This window comes from Oreochromis niloticus, linkage group LG11 (genome assembly GCF_001858045.2).
Source record: "Oreochromis niloticus isolate F11D_XX linkage group LG11, O_niloticus_UMD_NMBU, whole genome shotgun sequence".
Lineage (NCBI taxonomy): Eukaryota > Metazoa > Chordata > Actinopteri > Cichliformes > Cichlidae > Oreochromis > Oreochromis niloticus.
The window spans coordinates 16,446,875-16,467,614 of record NC_031976.2 but is presented as its reverse complement, the minus strand read 5'-3'; the positions used below and the strand labels follow the sequence as shown (position 1 = coordinate 16,467,614).

At 39.0% G+C, this 20,740-nt stretch overlaps 2 protein-coding genes across 2 annotated transcripts; both read left to right on the top strand.

The window, feature by feature from the left end:
- The first annotated feature begins 6,185 nt into the window (after positions 1 to 6,185).
- Positions 6,186 to 9,195, top strand: LOC100705257 (C3a anaphylatoxin chemotactic receptor-like). The gene is made up of 2 exons (XM_019356497.2): positions 6,186 to 6,330; positions 7,662 to 9,195. The coding sequence occupies exon 2, from the start codon at positions 7,676 to 7,678 to the stop codon at positions 8,780 to 8,782; it is 1,107 nt and encodes a 368-aa protein (XP_019212042.1). The 5' UTR covers positions 6,186 to 6,330; positions 7,662 to 7,675; the 3' UTR covers positions 8,783 to 9,195.
- Positions 9,196 to 11,912: 2,717 nt separating this feature from the next.
- Positions 11,913 to 17,540, top strand: LOC112848234 (uncharacterized). The gene has a single exon (XM_025911619.1). It carries the CDS (start codon positions 12,111 to 12,113, stop codon positions 17,538 to 17,540), a length of 5,430 nt encoding a protein of 1,809 aa, XP_025767404.1. The 5' UTR covers positions 11,913 to 12,110.
- Positions 17,541 to 20,740: the final 3,200 nt, after the last annotated feature.

The window sequence follows — 20,740 nt, the reverse complement described above, 5'->3', positions numbered from 1 at the left end:
TTTCAAAACGGTTTTCCTGAAACCTTTGGTGTTCCTTTTTCATGTTTATTTCCAAATTGAAAGTCACAGTGACATCTGTGAGATATGTTACCACTATTAGGATTTTTTTCATCATCATGGCCTTGTCATATTGGTCCATTTGATTGACCTTTATTATAATTATGTATTTATTTTATTAGATTTTCGGTTGTTACAGACGGGACAGACATGACTGGGGGATAGGACAGGGAGAAAGACTGAAAGAAAGAATGAGATGGAGAGAAGAGATGGTGAGAAAGGGGGGAAGAAAAAAACCAAAAACAAACAAAACACCTGGATCACCTGTATGGAGATAAGAAAAAACACACGAGAAAACAAACAAAAAAGAGCAACATAATAAATACAACACCATCACAATAAACTAGTTTACAGTAGATAACAGTAGATACTAAATATTACCTGTTATTGTGCAGTACGCAAGATTGACAGCGCACAATGTGCTTTGAGGTAGGAGCCAAGAAAGGTGTAGTTTGTGTCTGTGAACACCCGTGTGTACACCTGTGTGTACACCTGTGTGGATCAGCACGCTTGTTTATATTCTAATTTTTCCATGCCGCTCATCAATCGTAAAATTCCATGAACTCTATGAATCAACATGTCTTTACTTGCGGTCAAGGAAAGTAAATAATCATTAGTGAGCTATAATTATTAGTGACCTGTATGCTTGGGCAGCGGTTTTAATTTTCAAGAGATATAAATTTATGATAACTTTGCAGATTCAGATTGTTTAGTTTATCTCATAAATTCGTCATCATCACAGCTCTTTGCTTCTTCATCACATTCTTAACTGGAATCTAGACCTGCAACCTCAAACCTACAAAAAAAAAATTGTGTTGCTGTATGACATAAAAATAAAGCATAACAACCTGCACGCCTCATAAAGCCATATGTTATTCGCAGTGGAAGACAGAAAGCATGTCAAAGGTTTATATTGCGACGTTTTACTATTTCATGACAAAAATTAGTTGTTGTTTTTCTTTTTAAGGGCAGCAACAGAAAAGTTGGGACAGGGGCAACAAAAGGCTGGAAAAGTAAGTCATTCTAAAAAGAAACCGCTTGAGGAAACATTTTGTAACTAATTGGGTTAACTGGCAACCAGTCAGTAACAAGACTGAGACAAGATTACCTTAAATAGGCAGAATAAGTAAAGATGGGCAAAGGTTAAAAAAAGGCTATATCAATAAATTGTGGAATGATCTCAGAAATTACGAAGCCTATGAATAGACTTAAAAATGGGCTTTAAAAAAAGTTTTGATTTTCGTGAACGAAATGCTCTCATGACTCATTGAGCGAAACTGCTGGCCAGCCAATCAGTGGCATGCAGTCTGACAACATCACAATTTAGTACCTGGTCGGATCGCTTGGAACCCCAGCCGAGCAGATACTAAAAAATGTACCTGGTATCAGGTTCTATGGCCTAATGGAAAAATCTGAAAACCATGGTGAACCATGTCAAGTCAATCTGAGTAGGTACTAATAGAAAAGGGGCTTTAGTTGTAATTTGTTTATTTTCTAGTAGTATTCTGGTTAGGATTTATTTTGTATCATCCCACGTGTTCTTTTTATTACATTCCCCTTGTGTCTTTTTGTGTTAAATATGATTGTACCAGAGTCTACTCTAAATATTTGTCAATGACTTTCTGTTGTACTTTGATTGTTGTGTCTCTTTTGTAGTTTTACTTTCCCTGTTATGTTGGGTTTTGGTTAGTTTTCATGTCATACTGAATACTGCCTGCTTGTCAGCCTTGTGTGTTTCACTTTATATTTCTTGGATTGTTTCATATATACACTACCAGTCATACGTTTGAACAAACTGTCTCATTTAATGGTGTCTTTATTTTCACTTTCTACATTGTAGATACACACTGAAGACATTAAATATATGCAGCAAGATATATGAAATTGTTTAGCAAAGAAAAAATTGATAAATAAATCGATAAATATGTCTTATATTTTAGATTACTCAAAGCAGCCACCCTTTGCTTTGTTGACAGCGCTGTGAACTCTTGGTCTACTCTCAATGAGCTTCATGATGAGCTCCATCAGTTGTGTTGTGCAGAAGTCAGGTTGGTACACAGCTGATACTCCTATTAGACAACTGTTAGAATTAATATTAAGGCAAGAACCAAATAGCTAAGTGAAGAGAAACAACAGTTCATCATTAGTTTAAGAACTCAAGGTCAGTCAGTCTGGAAAATTGCTATAAAAAAAAGAAAAAAGAAAAAAAATCAGGCCTTTATGGTTTGCTGCTAAGAAACCACTACTAAGGAAAAGGAAGAAGCAGAAGAGATTTGTTTAGATGAGGAAACATGAGGAATGGATATTAGACCAGTAGAAATCTGTGCTTTGGTCTGATGAGTCCAAATTTGAGATCTTTAGTTCCACCCGCTGTGTGTTTGTTTGACGCAGAAGAGGTGAACAAATGATCTCTACATGCATGGTTCCCACCATGAAGCATGGAGGAGGAGGTGTGATGGTGCTTTGCTGGTGACACTATTGCGGATTTACTCCAAATTGAAGGCACACTGAACCAGCATGGCTACCACAGCATCCTGCAGCAACATGCCATCCCAGTCGGTTTGCGTTTAATTAGACCATTGTTTATTTTTCAACAGGTCAATGACCCCAAACACACGTTAAGGGTGTGTAAGGGCTATTTGGCCAAGAAGGAGAGTGGTGGAATGCTGCATTAGATGGCTTGGCCTCCACAGTCACCTGATCTAAACCCAACCAATATGATTTGGGATGAGATGGACCTCAGAGTGAAGGCAAGACAGCCAACAAGTGCTCAGCATCTCTGGGAACTCCTTCAAGACTGTTGGAAAACCATTTCAGGTTACTACCTCATGAAGCTCATCAAGAGAATGCCAAGAGTGTGCAAAGCAGTAATCAAATCAAAGGGTGGCTATTTTGAAGAATCTCAAATATAAAACATATTTTGAATTATTTCACACATTTTATTTGCTGCATAATTCTTTATCTATTCATTCATAGTTTTGATATATTCAGTGAGAATCTGCAATGTAAATAGTCATGAAGATAAAGAAAAAACATTAAATGACAAGGTGCCCAAACTTCTGACTGTTAGATATCTAACTAATCCTCAACTTTTGTTATGTAACTGTTCCAAAAAGAACTTTCAATCCTTTTTGGAAAATATAGATGCATTTTCAGACTAAAGAGAAAAGAGGCACATTAATACCTATGGCACTTGGAAATCTATTACCAATTCCATAGGTAACAGATAATAATTTTTCAATCTTTCAATGCTGAAAGGTAGGGATGGGAATTGATAAGAATTTAGTGATTCTGATTCCATTATTTCTATCACTTAGAGTCATTTCCTTATCTATTCCCAGTGGCTCCACTTTGAGAGTCACTACTATCTCTAAGAAGCATATTAAAGACATTACATTACATGCAAATTAATTATAGGCTGCGTGGTCAAATGATTGTGCATGTTGGAGGTATTTCCCCCTCTCTGTGTTTGGTCATCACTCAAAAGTAAACATCTTAAGTAAAATACAAAGGTTATTACACAGGACCCTTTTCTTGAAAGTAAGGAGAAAGACACTGGTTATAGTACTCGTTGCGTTACTTTCATGTTACTCCATAAAATAATCTGAAATATACTGTCTCATAATTACCAATTAATACACCTACAAGCTGCAGCCCCACACACCAACACAAATCCCTATTCTAGTGAGGACACACGTGATCCTTCTCTTAGTATTTAGGTATGAACACAAAGCCGACAGCACAAAGCAAAGATGAAAATCAGCACAAAGAGACTTCGAAGCGTTTGTCACAGTGATTCTACTGTAGAAACATGAGCAGATAGAAACAGAGGCTGTGGCCTGACTGCTCATTAGTTTGTTACCTGTTGAAGTTCAGCAGTGGTTTCACCAGAAATGATAGCTCACTTCATCACAGTGCTGGGCAGGGGTCAGAATTTGCTCAGCTTTAACATCAGTCTGGGTTCTTGGGTAGCTTAGCGTTACCATGGTGTCTGTGCAGGTGCTTGCGAAGAGCCGAAGTTGTGGTAGCAATATAATGCAGTCGTTTCTGTCCTGGAGCAGTCTCCACATTACCATCGTGCTTTCATCCTTTTGTGCAATAAAAATAAAAGTTATGTCCATATCCATGCTGTAAAATGCACCACTATTTTCCTCCTCCAACACACATCATGGTGTTAGTGCAAAAACAGGAACTAGACTTAACATGAAAGAACAGAGAAACCAGACAGAACACAGAAAGCCCAGGCAAATACGGGATTATGACCAAGGAGACAACGTATAACAAAAAACAGAGACTAGATAGACAATAACAAGATATAATAATGACAAGACAAGACCAGGAAATGACTGTACGTGAAAGGGAACTAACGTAATAAAACAAGAACCAGGAACTTGAAATAACAAATTCTGATGCATTAGAGAATACAAAAGTAATACAAAAAATAAATACAGATATAAAACTTGAAAATCTATTGAATCCAAAATAATGAATCACAAAATCATAACAAACTCAGCAGCTATGGTATATATTTTATATTACCATATAATTTTAACTAATACTTGACAAAATGTTTTTAGTTGTTTTTGTGAATAACAATTCGATTAATAACATATTTTTTAGCTTAACTGTCTACATTTTACATTCTGATCACAACACATAAGGTGTTTCCACAGGCAGTTTTACACTTCCATGCAATGTCATGGAATTATTCCATGACATGAAAAAAATACAAGAAGTGAACAGTTGACTTTTAGAGTAAGAAGTAGAGTTTAACAAGACTGCAAAACAGGATGTTGATAGACAGGAAAAACAGTTTACATTCTGATTTCTGTTGCTCAGTGCTCGATTTTCTTCTTTTGGCTGCTCCCTTTGGGGGTTCCCGCAGTGATTATCCACCTCCACCTCCTCTGCACGTGTTCAAACCATCTCAGCCTCACCTCCTTAACTTTATCTCCAAATCAGTAAACCTGAGCCAACCTAACAACCTCTTCCTTTGAATACTTTTCTGTACTTCCACACCAGAGGATACATTAAACACCTTGTTGTTTCTCTGCCCAATTCAGTTGTACTTTCCCAGAGATCTGGTAAGTCTTTCCTTTATGCTTGATAACATTTAAAGACTTTTCATAGGTGGTGACTTTATATAGGTAATAATTATTCTGTAACCCACGTCTGTAACCCAATTCAATCTGAATGCTCTTGAGTAAAAACAAGGAAAAAAAAAAAAAAAAAAAACGTTAGGAATGTAGGTACAATGAGCTGAAAGGTTCATGTTTTACAATCTGTACTGTTTTATAATATATGCCACTGACTGTGGAGATACCTTGGTTTTCCTCAGATTGTTTCATAGCACAGCTGCCTTAGAGCAGTGGTGATATGCAGCCCACATATCACACGTACACTGTGATATGTGGGCTTCCTCTAGTGGTACGCAGGAATCCCCCCCCCCCCTCCGGGATGATGTAAACAGACCAAGCTTCAGCCAGGAGAACAACTGAGATAATCCATCCACAATATGAGGTTAGTAATTAAAATACTGCTGCTGGCTGGGCTGTAGTTGCATCGGAAGGTTTTAAAAACTGAGCTTTAAAATGAATAATGATGATAAAAACCGAGAGAGGCCGACAGTGATCACTGACCTTTTTTAGGGGCTTGTTCAGATTAAATAGAACAAAATACAAAGCATTAAAACATGTTAAAACACAACAGCCTTAATAAATGCAGAGTAGTTTTGACCCGGAAGCAGGGTTCATAGTCATCACTTAAAGACTGGATATGCCACCTGCTGTGAATGTTTTAATGAAGTACAGTTGTTATTATTATCACTTGTCACATCCTGTTTATGACAGTTTAAATAAATAACATTTATATAAGAAATAAAATTGTCTCGTGTGAATTGTATGTGGTGTACTGCTGTACTTTAATGTCAGTCATAAGGGTGGTACTTTAAGAGCCATATATTTTATGAGGTGGTACTCATTGTGAAAAGTTTGAGAACCACTGCCTTACAGAGTTAAGAAAAAAACTGGAGCAAAATGGCAAAGTAAGGTAGTGATACTAAGGCCATACTGAAGACAATGCAACAATGCTGTCTCTCAATTTTTCTGTCTCTTTCATTTGTCTGCCAACTTTTGCAAACTTCCTGTGGATGTGCCTTGTTATGACTGTTGAAATACTGCCCGCAAATTAGTCTCAGTTATAATAACCTGTCAGAGTTTGATGAGGCATTCATCTGCAGAAGATTCAACAACCAACAAGAGAGCTTTACTAAAGGTATGCACTCTTTGTTTGCTGTTGTACAATTGTAGAATTGTCATGTATTTACTTTGCAAGAATAGATAAACCTCTGACACTTAAGACTTTCCCAGTTTTGAATTACTAAGTCACTCATGATTAATACATTTTCAAGATTCCCCCCCAAACAAATTCTCTCTGAGTATCTATATGCATGCATGGATGGATTGAATATATATTTATACATATATAAAAAAAAAATTAAAAAGAAGGAAATTCATTTTTTACACTATTGCATAACGTAGAAACACTGACTGCTGGGATATTTATTCACTGGAAGTGTACTGTTAAATAATCAAATAGGCTAATTTCTTAAAATTAAGTTAAACCACTGAATTTTAGAGACAGCATTACTTTCATACTTTCTTCATAAAAGGTCTTTTTTGCCATTGTTCAGAACTAATAATAACTATTAGATTTTTATGACTGATAGTGCTGAAGGCTTTCATGTCATCAATAAAACATGAGTACAGATATTTTTTAAGTTTAATTGCTCTTTCTGTGACGCTTCTCAATATAGCATTTGTTGTTCCTTTGCATTCCACAAGTCTGCATCATTTTCCTTCTAATTCAGTTGCAATCACTTCTAACTATTGTCCATGATGTAAATATGTAAAAATTGTGCTTCGGTTCTGTGTGTCCTGTTCTGTTTGTATATGCGTGTTTTTTTTGCTGCTGATACAACCAAATTTCCCCTTGTGGGACAATTAAAGGATTATTCTATTCTATTCTATTCTAACAAATAAAAATTTATACTTTTTTTTTAGGACTGCAAATTTTAAGAATAATTTAAGTTTTTCTGAAGTTCTTGGTCAGATATTTATTTTTTCTATTCTATTCTATTTTTTCTTTTATGTTTGCGTTCAATTGTTGGGAAATTGCGTGACATGCTCTTTTAGTGTTGCAACATCATTGCTGATTTGGACACTCTTCAGTTTCCTGATAACTGTGACTGGTACATGAACACATTATGCTCAGCAGCCAGTTAAGAATTTTCATATCGCATTGTGAATGTTGCTGGCACAGTAGTGCAATCATGAACTGAAGTAGCCATTAACACTGAATGGATGGATTATAATCTAATTTGAGCTGAAAACAGTGCTCTCAGCTACAAGTGATGACCTTCACTGCTAAATGCATTATATTTGCTGTTCATTTTGAGCATTTATTGTCTAAGATTCATAACTAACTATAAATTAAACATTAATTTAAGAGTAATTAATTTATATTTCTGTGCAATATGTGAAGACAGAATTATTATCAATATCAAAAATGACTTTGACATAAATTCATGTATTTTTTCTATGCAGATCTGAAGACATTGATGGAGATGACCAACAACTCTTTCGTTCAAATTAATACAACGGCTGCACCTGATAAAAATGACTCTGTGTATGGTGACAAGTATGATGGGCTGAGACAGTCTCTCAACACAGTGTCTCTAATCCTTTATTCCGTGGCCTTTGTCCTCGGTGTGCTCGGGAATGGAGTGGTTATCTGGGTGACCGGGTTCAAAATGAAGAAAACTGTTAACACAGTTTGGTACCTCAATCTTGCTGTGGCTGACTTCCTCTTCACTGCATTTCTGCCCCTCAGTGTGACTTACCTAGCTTCAGGTTTCCACTGGCCTTTTGGCAAGTTCATGTGCAAGCTGAACACCACCATCAGCTCTCTGAACATGTTTGCCAGTGTCTACATTCTGGTGGTGATCAGTGTGGACAGATGTGTGTCTGTGGTGTGGCCCATCTGGGCTCAGAACCACCGAAATGTACGCAGAGCATCCTATGTGAGTCTGTGTGTTTGGGTGGTGGCTTTGATTTTCAGTGCACCATACTTCATCTTCAGGGACACTGAGAAAGTGTCTGAAAACCAAATCCTCTGTTTCAACAACTATGCTCTTTCTGATAACTATACAGCACCATCTGTGATTCAGTTAGACAAATTTCGTCATCTAGCCATGACTATCACTCGTCTCTTCCTGGGATTTGCAGTTCCCTTCACTGTCATTGTCTCCTGTTATGCTGTCATCATCCATCATCTGAGGAGAAACCGCAACATGGCCAGCCAATCAACACGCACGTTTAAAATTGTCACTGCTGTTATTGTCACTTTTTTCCTGTGTTGGGCTCCCTTTTACATAATTGGCGTAATTGAACTAGTGAAATTCACGTCTGCTACTCACAACAAAACATTAGACCTTGTCACACATGTCGGGATGCCTCTGGCCACCAGTCTGGCCTTTCTCAACAGCTGCTTCAATCCACTGCTGTATGTGTTCATGGGCCATGATTTTAAGGACAAAGTCCGCAAATCTATCAGAAATGTTTTGGAGACTGTCTTCCAGGAAGAGGAGACACGCACTCGCACTTACACAGGGTCAGTGGTCACCAGCCAAAGCAAAAATAGCTCAGATTTGAATACTGAGGTATAAGAAACCAAATAATTAAATTGTAAATGGCAGACAATTGTGACATCTTAAAATGATTCTAAATGTTTCAAAAATATCTCAAAATGCTTTGGGGCTTTTTTACTAGCCATAGCATTAATCTGATACATGACTGGTGTATGTGTTTGAATCAGAGCAGTGCATTCAGCTTGCTTTTTTTTTATAGAACTAAAAGCAGTTATGCAATGCCACTTTCTTGAGAAAAGAATCAGTCATTGATTTCAAAATCAGGATTACATTTCTTTCTGATTGAGGCTGTGTTACACAACCAGTAACATGTGGTTTACATTTGGATACATGACAGTTTCCACAGCTTAAGATATGATTTAAGTTAGCAAGTTAAATGTTCCAAGTGTAACTAATTTTCATTTTCATTAAATAAATCAGCCTGTAATGTTCATGAAATGTATTTATTTCTTTAACATTCATTTATTTGTTTAACAATGAAGTCTGTGATATTTCTTGTTAATATATATGACAACAGTGATATACTGGAGGTGGCCAAAGTACAGACATTCTGTACTTAAAAAGTACATATACTTCTGCTAAATAATAAAAGTTAAAGTTAATAAAAGTTGAAATACTGAATCAACTTTAATAATCAAGTAAATGTAAAATGGTACCGGCTCTGAAATATACTCATGGATACATGACAGTTAAACTTTGAAGCAAAATTTAACCATGCAAAAGTAACTGAAACTTTTGCTATATTAATATGACAATAAAGTAATATTAGTACATGAAAATGCTAATTTTTCAAATCTAAATTCTAACTCTAACAAATGTACTCACCTTGAATCTGTTATTTAGGACACAGGCAGTGAAAGGGAACACAATGTTAGTATACTTATTTTGTTTTGCAGGACATTTTGCTTTAAATCACACTTCTTCCTCTCGTCTTTCTTACATCTTCCTCCATCCCAGAGTGAACTTCCCCTTTCTCTCCTGTGAAAAACAGCAGCTGGACCTTTAGCTAGTAAACACACTGTACAAAAAACTGTAAACAAACAGTTTGTTTTTGGTAATGTTTGTTAAGCCGATAAAAGTGTTGCATTTGAAATTGTGCGATAGTTTAAAAACGTTACTTCCTCTATGCGTGCTTCTGTTCTGTAGCTCTTTAGCACTAGTTAAATGCTATAAAGTATGGAGGCCACAACTTAAGGACACTTGTACTCGCTCTGCCCACTTTAACCCCAGGGTACGAATGCTATAAATGACAATCCTGTACCAAAAGTAATGAGCCCGTAGTTAAAACGTAGTAGAAGGAGTAGAGAGTACAGATATTTGTGTAAAAATGTAGGAAAAGTAAAATATAAAAAATAAATATTGAAGTACAGACACCTGAAAATTCTACTTAAATAAATACAAAATATTTGTACTTCATTACTTACATTAATTAATTTTCATAATTTATTATTTACAACAGAGTGTAAAATATGAGTTTATAATGTTTATAAGATGTGTTTACCCTGTGAAAAAAATAGGCTCCCACACATAGTTGCCATTAGATTCATGAAACATTTGCTTTGGACAGGTTTGTTCTTACCACCATGCAGATCTGAGCCAACTGAATCATCTTAAATCATTAAACAAACTGAAAAGTTTCACCTTGGAAGCGTCTTATCTGTCAGCCTAAGATGAGGAACTTAAGGCAATTGTTAAGTAATATCCAGCCCTGCAAGTTTCCTCTATGAAATGAAAATGTAAGTGTACATACACAAAATGAGTCAAAACTGATCTAAATGTCATCATAATGACGTCCAATCCAAATCTAAAATAAATATGAGGAAATATTTAAAATGCATACGTTTTTCATATTTTGTTACTCAGCCAATGTTTGAGGGATTAATTTGTTTCTTCATCAATTCACCGGTACAAAAATAAACAAAAAAAAGATTACTTCATCACAACTCCAGGCAATATAGACCTATACAGTTGATATGTGGAATTTACCTCTGTTAGAGCACATTAATAAATGAAAGGGCTCATCTTTTTTTCTTTCTTTTTTTTTGACAAAATGCAATTTAAAAAAAGATCATATCTGAGATATGGGTGGAAAAAATTCATATCAGTCTGTATAGCTCAGCCCCACCAAACAAAAAGCTTTTGTTTGTGTAATTTGTGGATGTAAATCATTCTGTTATTATGAGTCACACCATCATATCCTGTTAACATTTGCAAGCGCTATATAAATACAGGCCATTTACCATTTACCATTTTATATCAACTAATTGGTATTCCAGCAGTCTGACATGCTGCCTGTTAATATGCATGACAATTATTATGAGGTTACTGTGCTTAGAGTAGCAGCTTTTTTATATATATATATATGTTGTGGATAGGCGTAGCTTTGGGTCACGTGGTGTCGGTAATAGTAATAGTGATTGCTATATCACCTGTTCAGGTCGCGAGGGAATTTGTGAATGAGTGGGTGATGGGGGAAGTCGACTTTTGCTGACCGCCCATTTTAGAATGTTTTGGTCACTGCTTTTCTACGGATTTTAAGGATTGATAACAAATAAAGAAGTTTTTAATCTGGAACTTTGATTTACGTTTGATCAGCGGGCGCGTCAACATTATTCCCCTATTCAGCTGCTCGGCGACTCAAAGGCTTGACGGTCGCCAATATTTGTTAGCAAAAAGTGCGACGGCAATGGAGCTTCCCGCAATCAGCGCTGAATAAACGCCGACGCGAGCCCACACACCGCCGCCACTTCACCCATTAAAGCGGCTAGTCTGACAGATAAGGAGAAGACGACGGTGGTATGTAAACTGTGTTTTTTCTGCTGCGTATTGCTTGTTGGAACGCAGTGTGGATTCTGACCATACGAAGATGTTTTTGTGACACGCCCACCGCTACGTTTGCTGTTGGATTTGGTGTATGTGTGTGCTGTGGCTCTGCAGGCGTTCAACTGAGTTTGAAGGAATTGCTGTTGCCTTTGTTTTGGATTTTGGCATGCTGCTTATGTTGAATGCTTAAAATGAGTGGATCACAGGCTGCATCTGTTGTTGGAAAAACTGAAAAGGATAAAAGATTAATTTCTCTCACTGAGAAAGCTCTTGCAAACAAAATTGAAACTATCCAAACCGATCGGAAAAGGCATGTAAACAAAATGAAAAGTGTTATTATGTCTCTTAAAGAACTAATGAAAGATGATAAAAATCATTCACAAGTCAAAAAACAGTTTGATGAGTTAACACACCTGTTTAAGGATGCCAGTACATTGCATGAATCTTTACTTTCTCTAATCTCATTTGATGAGAAAGATAAACAAAATACATGGTTCTCAAGCATCGCTAAATACAATAAAGGATGGAGGATGTTAAGATATGGCTTTCTGAAACTGATAAACGTACGGGGAGGCCATCATCTGACAAAGCACAGTCACAGGAAACTTGCCTGGGAGGAGAAATGGAGTTGCTAGAGCACCCTGGAAAAGAACCTCAGTCATCTCTTAATCCCCAGAATGATGTTAATGATGATGTGTTACCATCCGACAGTGTGTCAAATCAAGGCAGTAGGTCAAGCTCAAGAGTATCATCTACTTCATCTGCACGTCTCAGGGCAGAAGCTGAAATGGCCGCCTTGCTCGCACGTCAACATATGCTGAAAGAAAAACACTCTCTTGAAGAGCAAGAGGAACAATTGAGGAGAAAGAAAGAACAACTTCAGCTTGAAGCAGATATAGCTGCAACTGTTGCAAAGGTTAACGTGCTGAGAACTGGATCCACTATGCGGAGCGTCGCTTCACGGAAATCTAATGGAATGGAATCATATTTTAAAACAAAGGGAAACAGCCTTGAATTTCTTGATGCGGATGCAGAGACTTTTGTTCCACAGATGCTTACAAAAGGAAACATAATCACTGGGAATGCAGAGCTTCAAGTAAAAACAGTGCAACAGACTATGAAAAGGGAAAAGCCTGCACCCGCTCTTATGGGGCCTTCTGACGCTTTTCGATCAATTCCACTTTTGTCTAAGCCACAAGCTGCTCATCCAGTAGCCAATGAAAATCTGTTGTCCATTATGGAAAAACAAAATGAATTAACTTGTATGTTGGTCCATCAGCAAAGTCTTTCTTCACTGCCCAAAAGGGAGATTCAAACCTTTGATGGTGATCCTTTACATTTTCAGGCCTTTATGCGCTCGTTTGAACAGGTCATAGAAGCAAAGACTGGCGATGCTGGCGACTGCCTGCATTATCTTGCACAGTACACCAAGGGGCAGCCCAATGAACTTGTTAAAAGCTGTCAACATATGTCTGAGAGTGCTGGATATGTAAAGGCAAAGACTCTGCTGTATGAGCACTTTGGGAATGGACATGTGATTGCATCTGCTTATTTGAACAAAGTTCACTCATGGCCACTGATTAGATCGGAAGATGGAAAAGCTCTTCAGGCATATTGTTTGTTCTTACGTGGATGCTGCAATGCAATGGAAGAGATTAATGATCTCTCTGAATTAAATACACCTGCCAATATGCTTGCTGTGATTAGAAGACTGCCATATAAGTTAAAAGACAAATGGCGAACAGTAGCATGTGACATTCAGGAGAGGCAACATCGCAGAGCCGCATTCACTGACATTGTTTCCTTCCTTGAGCGTCAAGTTAAAATTGCAACAGACCCCGTCTTTGGAAATCTATGTGACGTTCCAGCGACACATCTTTCAGCCAAGGGCAGCAATGGAGGGAAACGTTCTCCACATCTAAGAGCTAAAGGAAGTAGCTTCGCCACAACAGTCTCTGATGTCGAGAGACAGAATCAGACATGGGCTCAAGATCCTCGCAGCACTGTGAAGGCTTGTTTTTTCTGCAAAGGCGGACACACACTGGAGTCATGTGCTCTGCTTGATAAGAAACCTCATAATGAGAAGATTTCTTTTCTTAAAAAGAACAGCATCTGTTTTGGCTGTTTGTGTACTGGGCACATAAGCAAAGAATGCAGAAAACGCCTTTCATGTAAAATCTGTGGTCTCAGACATGCAAGTATACTCCATATCCATCATAAAGAGAAGAATGAAGTCAAACCTGATAATGAGGCAGATAACATTCCTGTTACGATCCAGACTAGTGGTCTTACTGGGGCCGGTGAACAAGACTGTAAGCTTGCCATTGTGCCAGTTAAAGTAAAATCAAAGAGAGGTCAAAGAATAGTGGAAACGTATGCCTTTCTGGACCAAGGGAGTTCAGCGTCCTTTTGTACAGTGGGTCTTATGGACAAGCTGAATATTGCCAGGAGGAGGATAAAGATTCTCCTGCGCACCATGGGACAGGAGAAAGTGGTGGACAGTTTCATTGTACCTGAACTTGAAGTTGCTGGATTGGACAGTGACATGTACTGTGATATGCCTAACCTCTTCACTCAGCATAAAATGCCTGTAGATCTTGGTAACATCCCAAATCAACAGGACCTGGATGACTGGCCACATTTGAAGCATGTTCATTTGCCAGAAATTAAGGCCAATGTGGAGCTTTTGATTGGCATGAATATGCCCAGAGCTCTAGAACCTTTGGAGGTCATCCGAAGTGTAGGTGATGGACCTTTTGCCATTAGGACTGTGCTTGGCTGGACACTTAATCGAGAATGCTGTGGAAGGCCAGGATGTCTGGCAACAGTTACTGCCAACAGAGTTTCTGCTGTCACACTGGACAAGCTATGGAAACAGCAGTTTAAGATGGACTTTCCTGAGTGCAGCGATGATGAACAGATGGGGCTGTCAAAGGAAGACTTGAAGTTCATGGAATTGGCCAGCAAGACGGTGACTTTGAGGGATGGGCACTACAGCATTGCTCTGCCACTGAAAGACCGAGACATAAGAATGCCTGACAACCGTGCAATTGCTGAGCAACGAGCCTTAGGTTTGAAGAAAAGGTTCATCAGAGATAAAAACTTTCACAAAGACTACACTGCCTTCATGACAGATCTCATATCTAGAGGATATGCAAAGAGAGTGCCAGTCGCAGAATTGGAGCGCAGCGATGGGAAGCTTTGGTATATCCCTCACCATGGGGTTTACCATCCTACCAAGGGGAAGATGCGGGTCGTCTTTGACTGTGCAGCATCATTCCAGGGTGTCTCTCTTAATGCGCAGCTCCTGAGTGGTCCTGACTTAACAAACGGTTTGGTTGGCGTACTGACGAGGTTCAGAAAAGAGCCAATTGTTTTGATGTCTGACATCGAGGCTATGTTTCACCAGGTGCATGTGCCAGAAGAAGATGCAGACCTTTTGAGGTTTCTTTGGTGGCCTAGTGGTGACTTCAATCAGAGCATGCAAGAGTACAGAATGGGTGTTCATTTGTTTGGGGCAACGTCTTCTCCAAGCTGTGCTAACTACGCCCTGCGGAAATGCGCAGAGGATAACAAAGCATACTTCAGCCAGCAGGTGACTGACACCATTCTGTATAGTTTTTATGTGGATGACTGCCTTGCTTCAATATGCTCTGAAGAAGAAGCCATCAATCTTTACTCAGGCCTCAGAGACATTTGTGCCAAGGGTGGCTTCCACTTAACAAAGTGGATCAGCAATAGCCGCAGTGTTCTGGCAGTTATACCTGAGGAGGAAAGAGCAAATGAAGTTAAGGACCTAGACCTAGATTGTGACCTTTTACCTGTTGAGCGGGCATTGGGAGTGAGGTGGTGCCTCCAGTCAGATGCATTTAAGTTCTGCATATCCATCCCAAACAGGCCATTGACTCGGAGAGGGATCCTATCCACAGTAAGCTCCTTCTATGACCCTCTGGGGTTCCTAGCTCCTGTTATCTTCACAGCCAAGAGGATCCTTCAAGATCTGTGCCAGAAGGGGATAGGATGGGATGATGCTATACCATCAGCAGTTGCTGAAGAGTGGAAAAGCTGGGTAGAAGAATTGCATCTGTTGAACAACATCAGCATCGGACGATGTTTAAAACCTCCTGATTTTGGAGAGACGACCACTGCTCAGTTGCACCACTTTGCTGATGCGAGTGAAAAGGGCTATGGGGCTGTTACCTACTTGTTGCTGCACAACAGTTGCTCACAGACGCACAGTTCCTTCATAATGGGAAAATCCAGGGTGGCACCTTTAAAACCAGTCACCATCCCTCGCATGGAATTGACGGCAGCAGTGGTAGCAGTTCGCATGGATAGAATGTGGAGGAGGGAGTTGAGACTACCTCTCCTAAATTCTGTCTTTTGGACGGACAGCACTGCAGTGTTGAAATATATAAACAATGAGACTTCCAGGTTCCGTGTTTTTGTGGCAAACAGAGTGTCAGAAATCCTCAAGGCTTCTAGTGCCTCCCAATGGAGGTATGTGAACACCACGCATAACCCTGCAGACCTTGCCTCCAGAGGTATGAAGGCAGAGACCTTTTTACGTGACACTGAATGGATATCTGGTCCTGCATTTCTTACACAGCCAGAGAACAATTGGCCCGTGAACCCAGAAAACTTGCAAGAACTTCCACATGAAGATCCTGAAGTTAAGGTGTCTGCTGCCATCAACGTCTCACAAGTACACGATGATGATCATCCTCTGACCCTTTTAATCCATCGTGCCTCATCCTGGATTCGTCTCATCAGGGTGATGGGTTGGATTTTGAGGTTCAAGACATTGCTATTGCATCGCAAGAAGATACATTTCCAGTCTACATCTGATACAATTCAGTCTGAAGATGCTCAACATAAGGTTGATTTCCGACATGGCTTTCTTTCATTGGGAGAGATTGAGGATGCTGAGATGCAAATAATTAAGTTCAGTCAGAGGAAAAGATATGCCAAAGAAATTTCTTGTCTCCAAAGGGGAGAGTCTGTGAAACGAAGCAGCCACATCTATAAGTTGAATCCTGTTTTGGAGGATGATGTGCTGCGGGTTGGCGGACGTCTCAGTAGGGCTGTCATGTCAGAAGATTCCAAGCATCCTGTCATAATCGCTAAAGAGCTTCACATTTCTAATCTCATTCTACAGCATATTCATAAAGAGGTGGGTCATGGTGGAAGGAATCACATACTCTCAAAGCTGCATCAAAAATACTGGATTCCTGGTGCTGGTACTTTGATTCGAAGCATCATGTCGAGGTGTGTGACCTGCAGAAGGTTTCATGGAGCTGCAGGCCAGCAGCAGATGGCTGAGTTGCCTGAAAGCAGAGTGACCCCTGAGAAACCCCCATTTAGCTTTGTTGGAGTGGACTATTTTGGTCCGTTTGAAGTGAAGCGTGGGAGAAGTCTTGTGAAGCGGTATGGTGTTATTTTTACTTGTTTGGCAATTAGAGCAGTACATATTGAGGTTGCCTCATCTCTTGACACTGACTCTTTCATTAACGCCTTACGACGTTTCATTGCAAGACGAGGTCAGGTACAAGAACTGCGCTCGGACAATGGGACTAACTTTGTGGGCGCAGAGCGCGAGCTGAGACGAGCTATGGAAGAGTGGAATCAGCAAAAGATCTCTGACGCTCTGTCTTTGAAGGGAGTGAGATGGATCTTTAATCCTCCAACTGGATCGCATCATGGCGGAGCATGGGAGCGGTTGATTCGTTCTGTCAGAAAGGTCCTTAATTCCACTCTCCAAACACAGCATTTGGAGGAGGAAGGGCTCCAAACTGCTCTTTGTGAAGTGGAGTCAATCCTCAACAGTAGACCCATTACGCTGGAATCCACTGATCCAAATGATTTGGAAGCCTTAACACCATCTCCTTCTTCTCAAGTCCAACCCGTCTTTACCACCTGGCCTGTTCCAGAGGGACGATCTCTACGTACGTAAACGATGGAGGCAAGTTCAATATATATCTGACCTGTTTTGGAAAAGATGGATTAAAGAGTACTTGCCACAACTTCAGCAGCACCAGAAATGGGGAAGGATTAAACGTAACTTTGTTCCTGGAGATGTGGTCCTCATAGTGGATGATTCTGCACCTCGTGGTTCCTGGATCATTGGGAGAGTCACCGGAGCTGCGCCAGATGAAAAGGGGCTTGTGCGTCAGGTCTGGAGTAAGACCCCAACCAGCCATGTGTGCAGACCCGTCACAAAGATATGCCTTCTTCAGGAGACCTCTGACCCATGACGGTGACATTTTTGACACAATGTGACGTAACTAACTTTGAATTGACTTTGTTGTTATGAGATGTACATCACAGACTGACTATATTTAGGCTAAGTGTTGGTAACCTCTGGCCTATGACTGACTGACCGTGTGCAGACAGAAGAAAAGAAGAGAAGAAATGAGAAAACAACTTTGGTGGACTTTTGAGTATGTTATGTTGTCTCACTGGGTGTCTGTGATGTGATGTAGTGTATGTCTTGAGTTATGGTGTCGGATGTGTAATTATTACTGTGAGAATGTAATAATTAGGGGCCGGAATGTTGTGGATAGGCGTAGCTTTGGGTCACGTGGTGTCGGTAATAGTAATAGTGACTGCTATATCACCTGTTCAGGTCGTGAGGGAATTTGTGAATGAGTGGGTGATGGGGGAAGTCGACTTTTGCTGACCGCCCATTTTAGAATGTTTTGGTCACTGCTTTTCTACGGATTTTAAGGATTGATAACAAATAAAGAAGTTTTTAATCTGGAACTTTGATTTACGTTTGATCAGCGGGCGCGTCAACATTATTCCCCTATTCAGCTGCTCGGCGACTCAAAGGCTTGACGGTCGCCAATAATAAATAAATAAATATATATATATATATAATATATATATATATATATATATATATATTCTACTTTTTGTAAACTTTTTATATGAATGAACTTCTTTATGAAAGCTCAATTCTAAATAAACATGTTGTGGATCTTTTTCATTTTCTTAGCAACCCAATATCACCACACCATAAATTCACAAAACAACTGGTTTTCCTCTGTTGCACATTAATAAATGAAGTAATGTAGTATTAGGCTCTTTAAACCTAGCTGATGTTGTCACAAATCAAATACCCACAACTGATCACATGTATAAAGGATGTATAAAGTGCCCAACAACTCAACACACACATAGAATTAACCAGTAGTATTATCCATCTTAACAAGTAGAGGGAGCTGTTTAAATATCAAACAGTCTTGAAAAGAAAAATTATAGTGTGCTAACACTGCTGCATATTGTCAGGGTCATATTGTCAATTACTTACTTTAAGAGGTACAGGGATATCTAAACAATCCATTTTATAAGTGAGCTGTCAGTGGCAGGGAAATGTTTTGGTTGGTTAAACTCTGATGTGGATTCTTGTCTTGAAAGAAACAATATGAGAAAAACATTAGCAGAGGGTCAATAAGCTGCATGGTGTGTATTTTACTTTAATTACTTTATCATTTTATGTGTCACTGGTTCTTTAAAAACATAGAATTTTCTCAGGCGTGTTTCAAAATTTAACACTGATCAAACACAAGAACAAAATAGCTTACTGTAAGAGTTAACAAGAACAAGATTGCAAAATAGAATTCTGCATACTCATACCATGCAAAAATAATGTGCTAATTTAAGATATCTGTTGCGTCCATAGAAATTCTGAAGTAGTTTTGCTGTAATAAGATGCATGGTACATCGATGACAACAGAACAACTCTTTTCATGGCCTTTCCTTAGAGCAGCTGTTCTACAAATTCTTGCATGCTTTTAGCAGATCTGTGTTGGGAGCGGGAGTTGTACGTTCGATTCCCACCTGGAGGTGATATCCAGTAAGGGTCCTGGCTAGACCCCCCCATACTAAAACCAAGCAAGGCCACGTCTGCAGCCTGCCGCTTGGACACAAGCATGAATATGAAAAGAAATCATTCACCTGTTGTTTCAATATAAATTATGTTTAAACTAATTATAAGTAGTAACGGGACAGCACATTTAAACATGTTATTGGGAAAATAACGATTCATTTCACTGATGTAACATTTTCATGTGCACAGCTGCTTAATACTGAATTTATTGTATTTGTGCTGGAGTTGGATTTATGTGGCTAGTATAATTGCAAATGACCACTAGATGTCACTGTTAGGGTCTGCTACTTTGAAGCTTCTCTTCAACTGAGTTGGGGAAAGGTAAATGGCCTGCAGTGCTTGAGCATCTGAGCAGTCAAAGCATTTTATACAACTTAAGATTATTCACCCATTCACACAAGACCTGTTCAATCCCAGATGAGGACGTGAGCCAGGGTGGAATGATGACATATCTTTAATGACTTAAAAGAACAAGAACTAGGTGCACAAGGTTGAATTTATTTTAGATTTTCTCTAATCTACACGGCGTCAAACTTCTACAGGCTCAGTTATCTACATAGACTCAGTTAATGTTTTTTCTTTATTTTCATGACTATTTACATCATAGATTCTTAATGAAGGCATCAAACCTATAAATGAGCATAGATGTTATTATGTAGCTAATAGAGGTGGGAATCACCATACATCCCACAATACGATATTATCACAATACTTAACGCATGATACAATATTATTGCAATTTTTTAAAAATATTTTGCGATATTCAGATTCTGTACATAAAGGTAAACTTTATCAATATTCATTTTATCTAATAACAAAGTCTCACACTCAGTCTTTCTCTCATTTCAGTCAGTTTTATTGTTGACAAACTGAACGGTTTGTATTACAGTCTAGTCCAACTTAACTGAATGCAACCATCTGGTACAATTATAGCTATTCTGAACTATGCAATTTGTGAAAACTATGCAGCTGTCACGGCGAGTAGAGTGAGCCATGTGGAAATATTAAAGGAGGATCCAGTCGCAGGCACTCGTGAAGGTGAGGTGGTTTATTGAACACAAAATGCAAATGGAGAAACAGCAAACGGGACTGGAAATTATCTAAACTGAGAACAACTAAACTACTGGACACAAACCAGGACCTGAACATGAAGAAGGATGAGCAGAGGGTAAAAGACGACGGACAGCAGGGAGACACACAGATGAAGCAGGGTGGATACACAGACGGACCAGCAACTACAATGACAGAAGACGCGACTTACA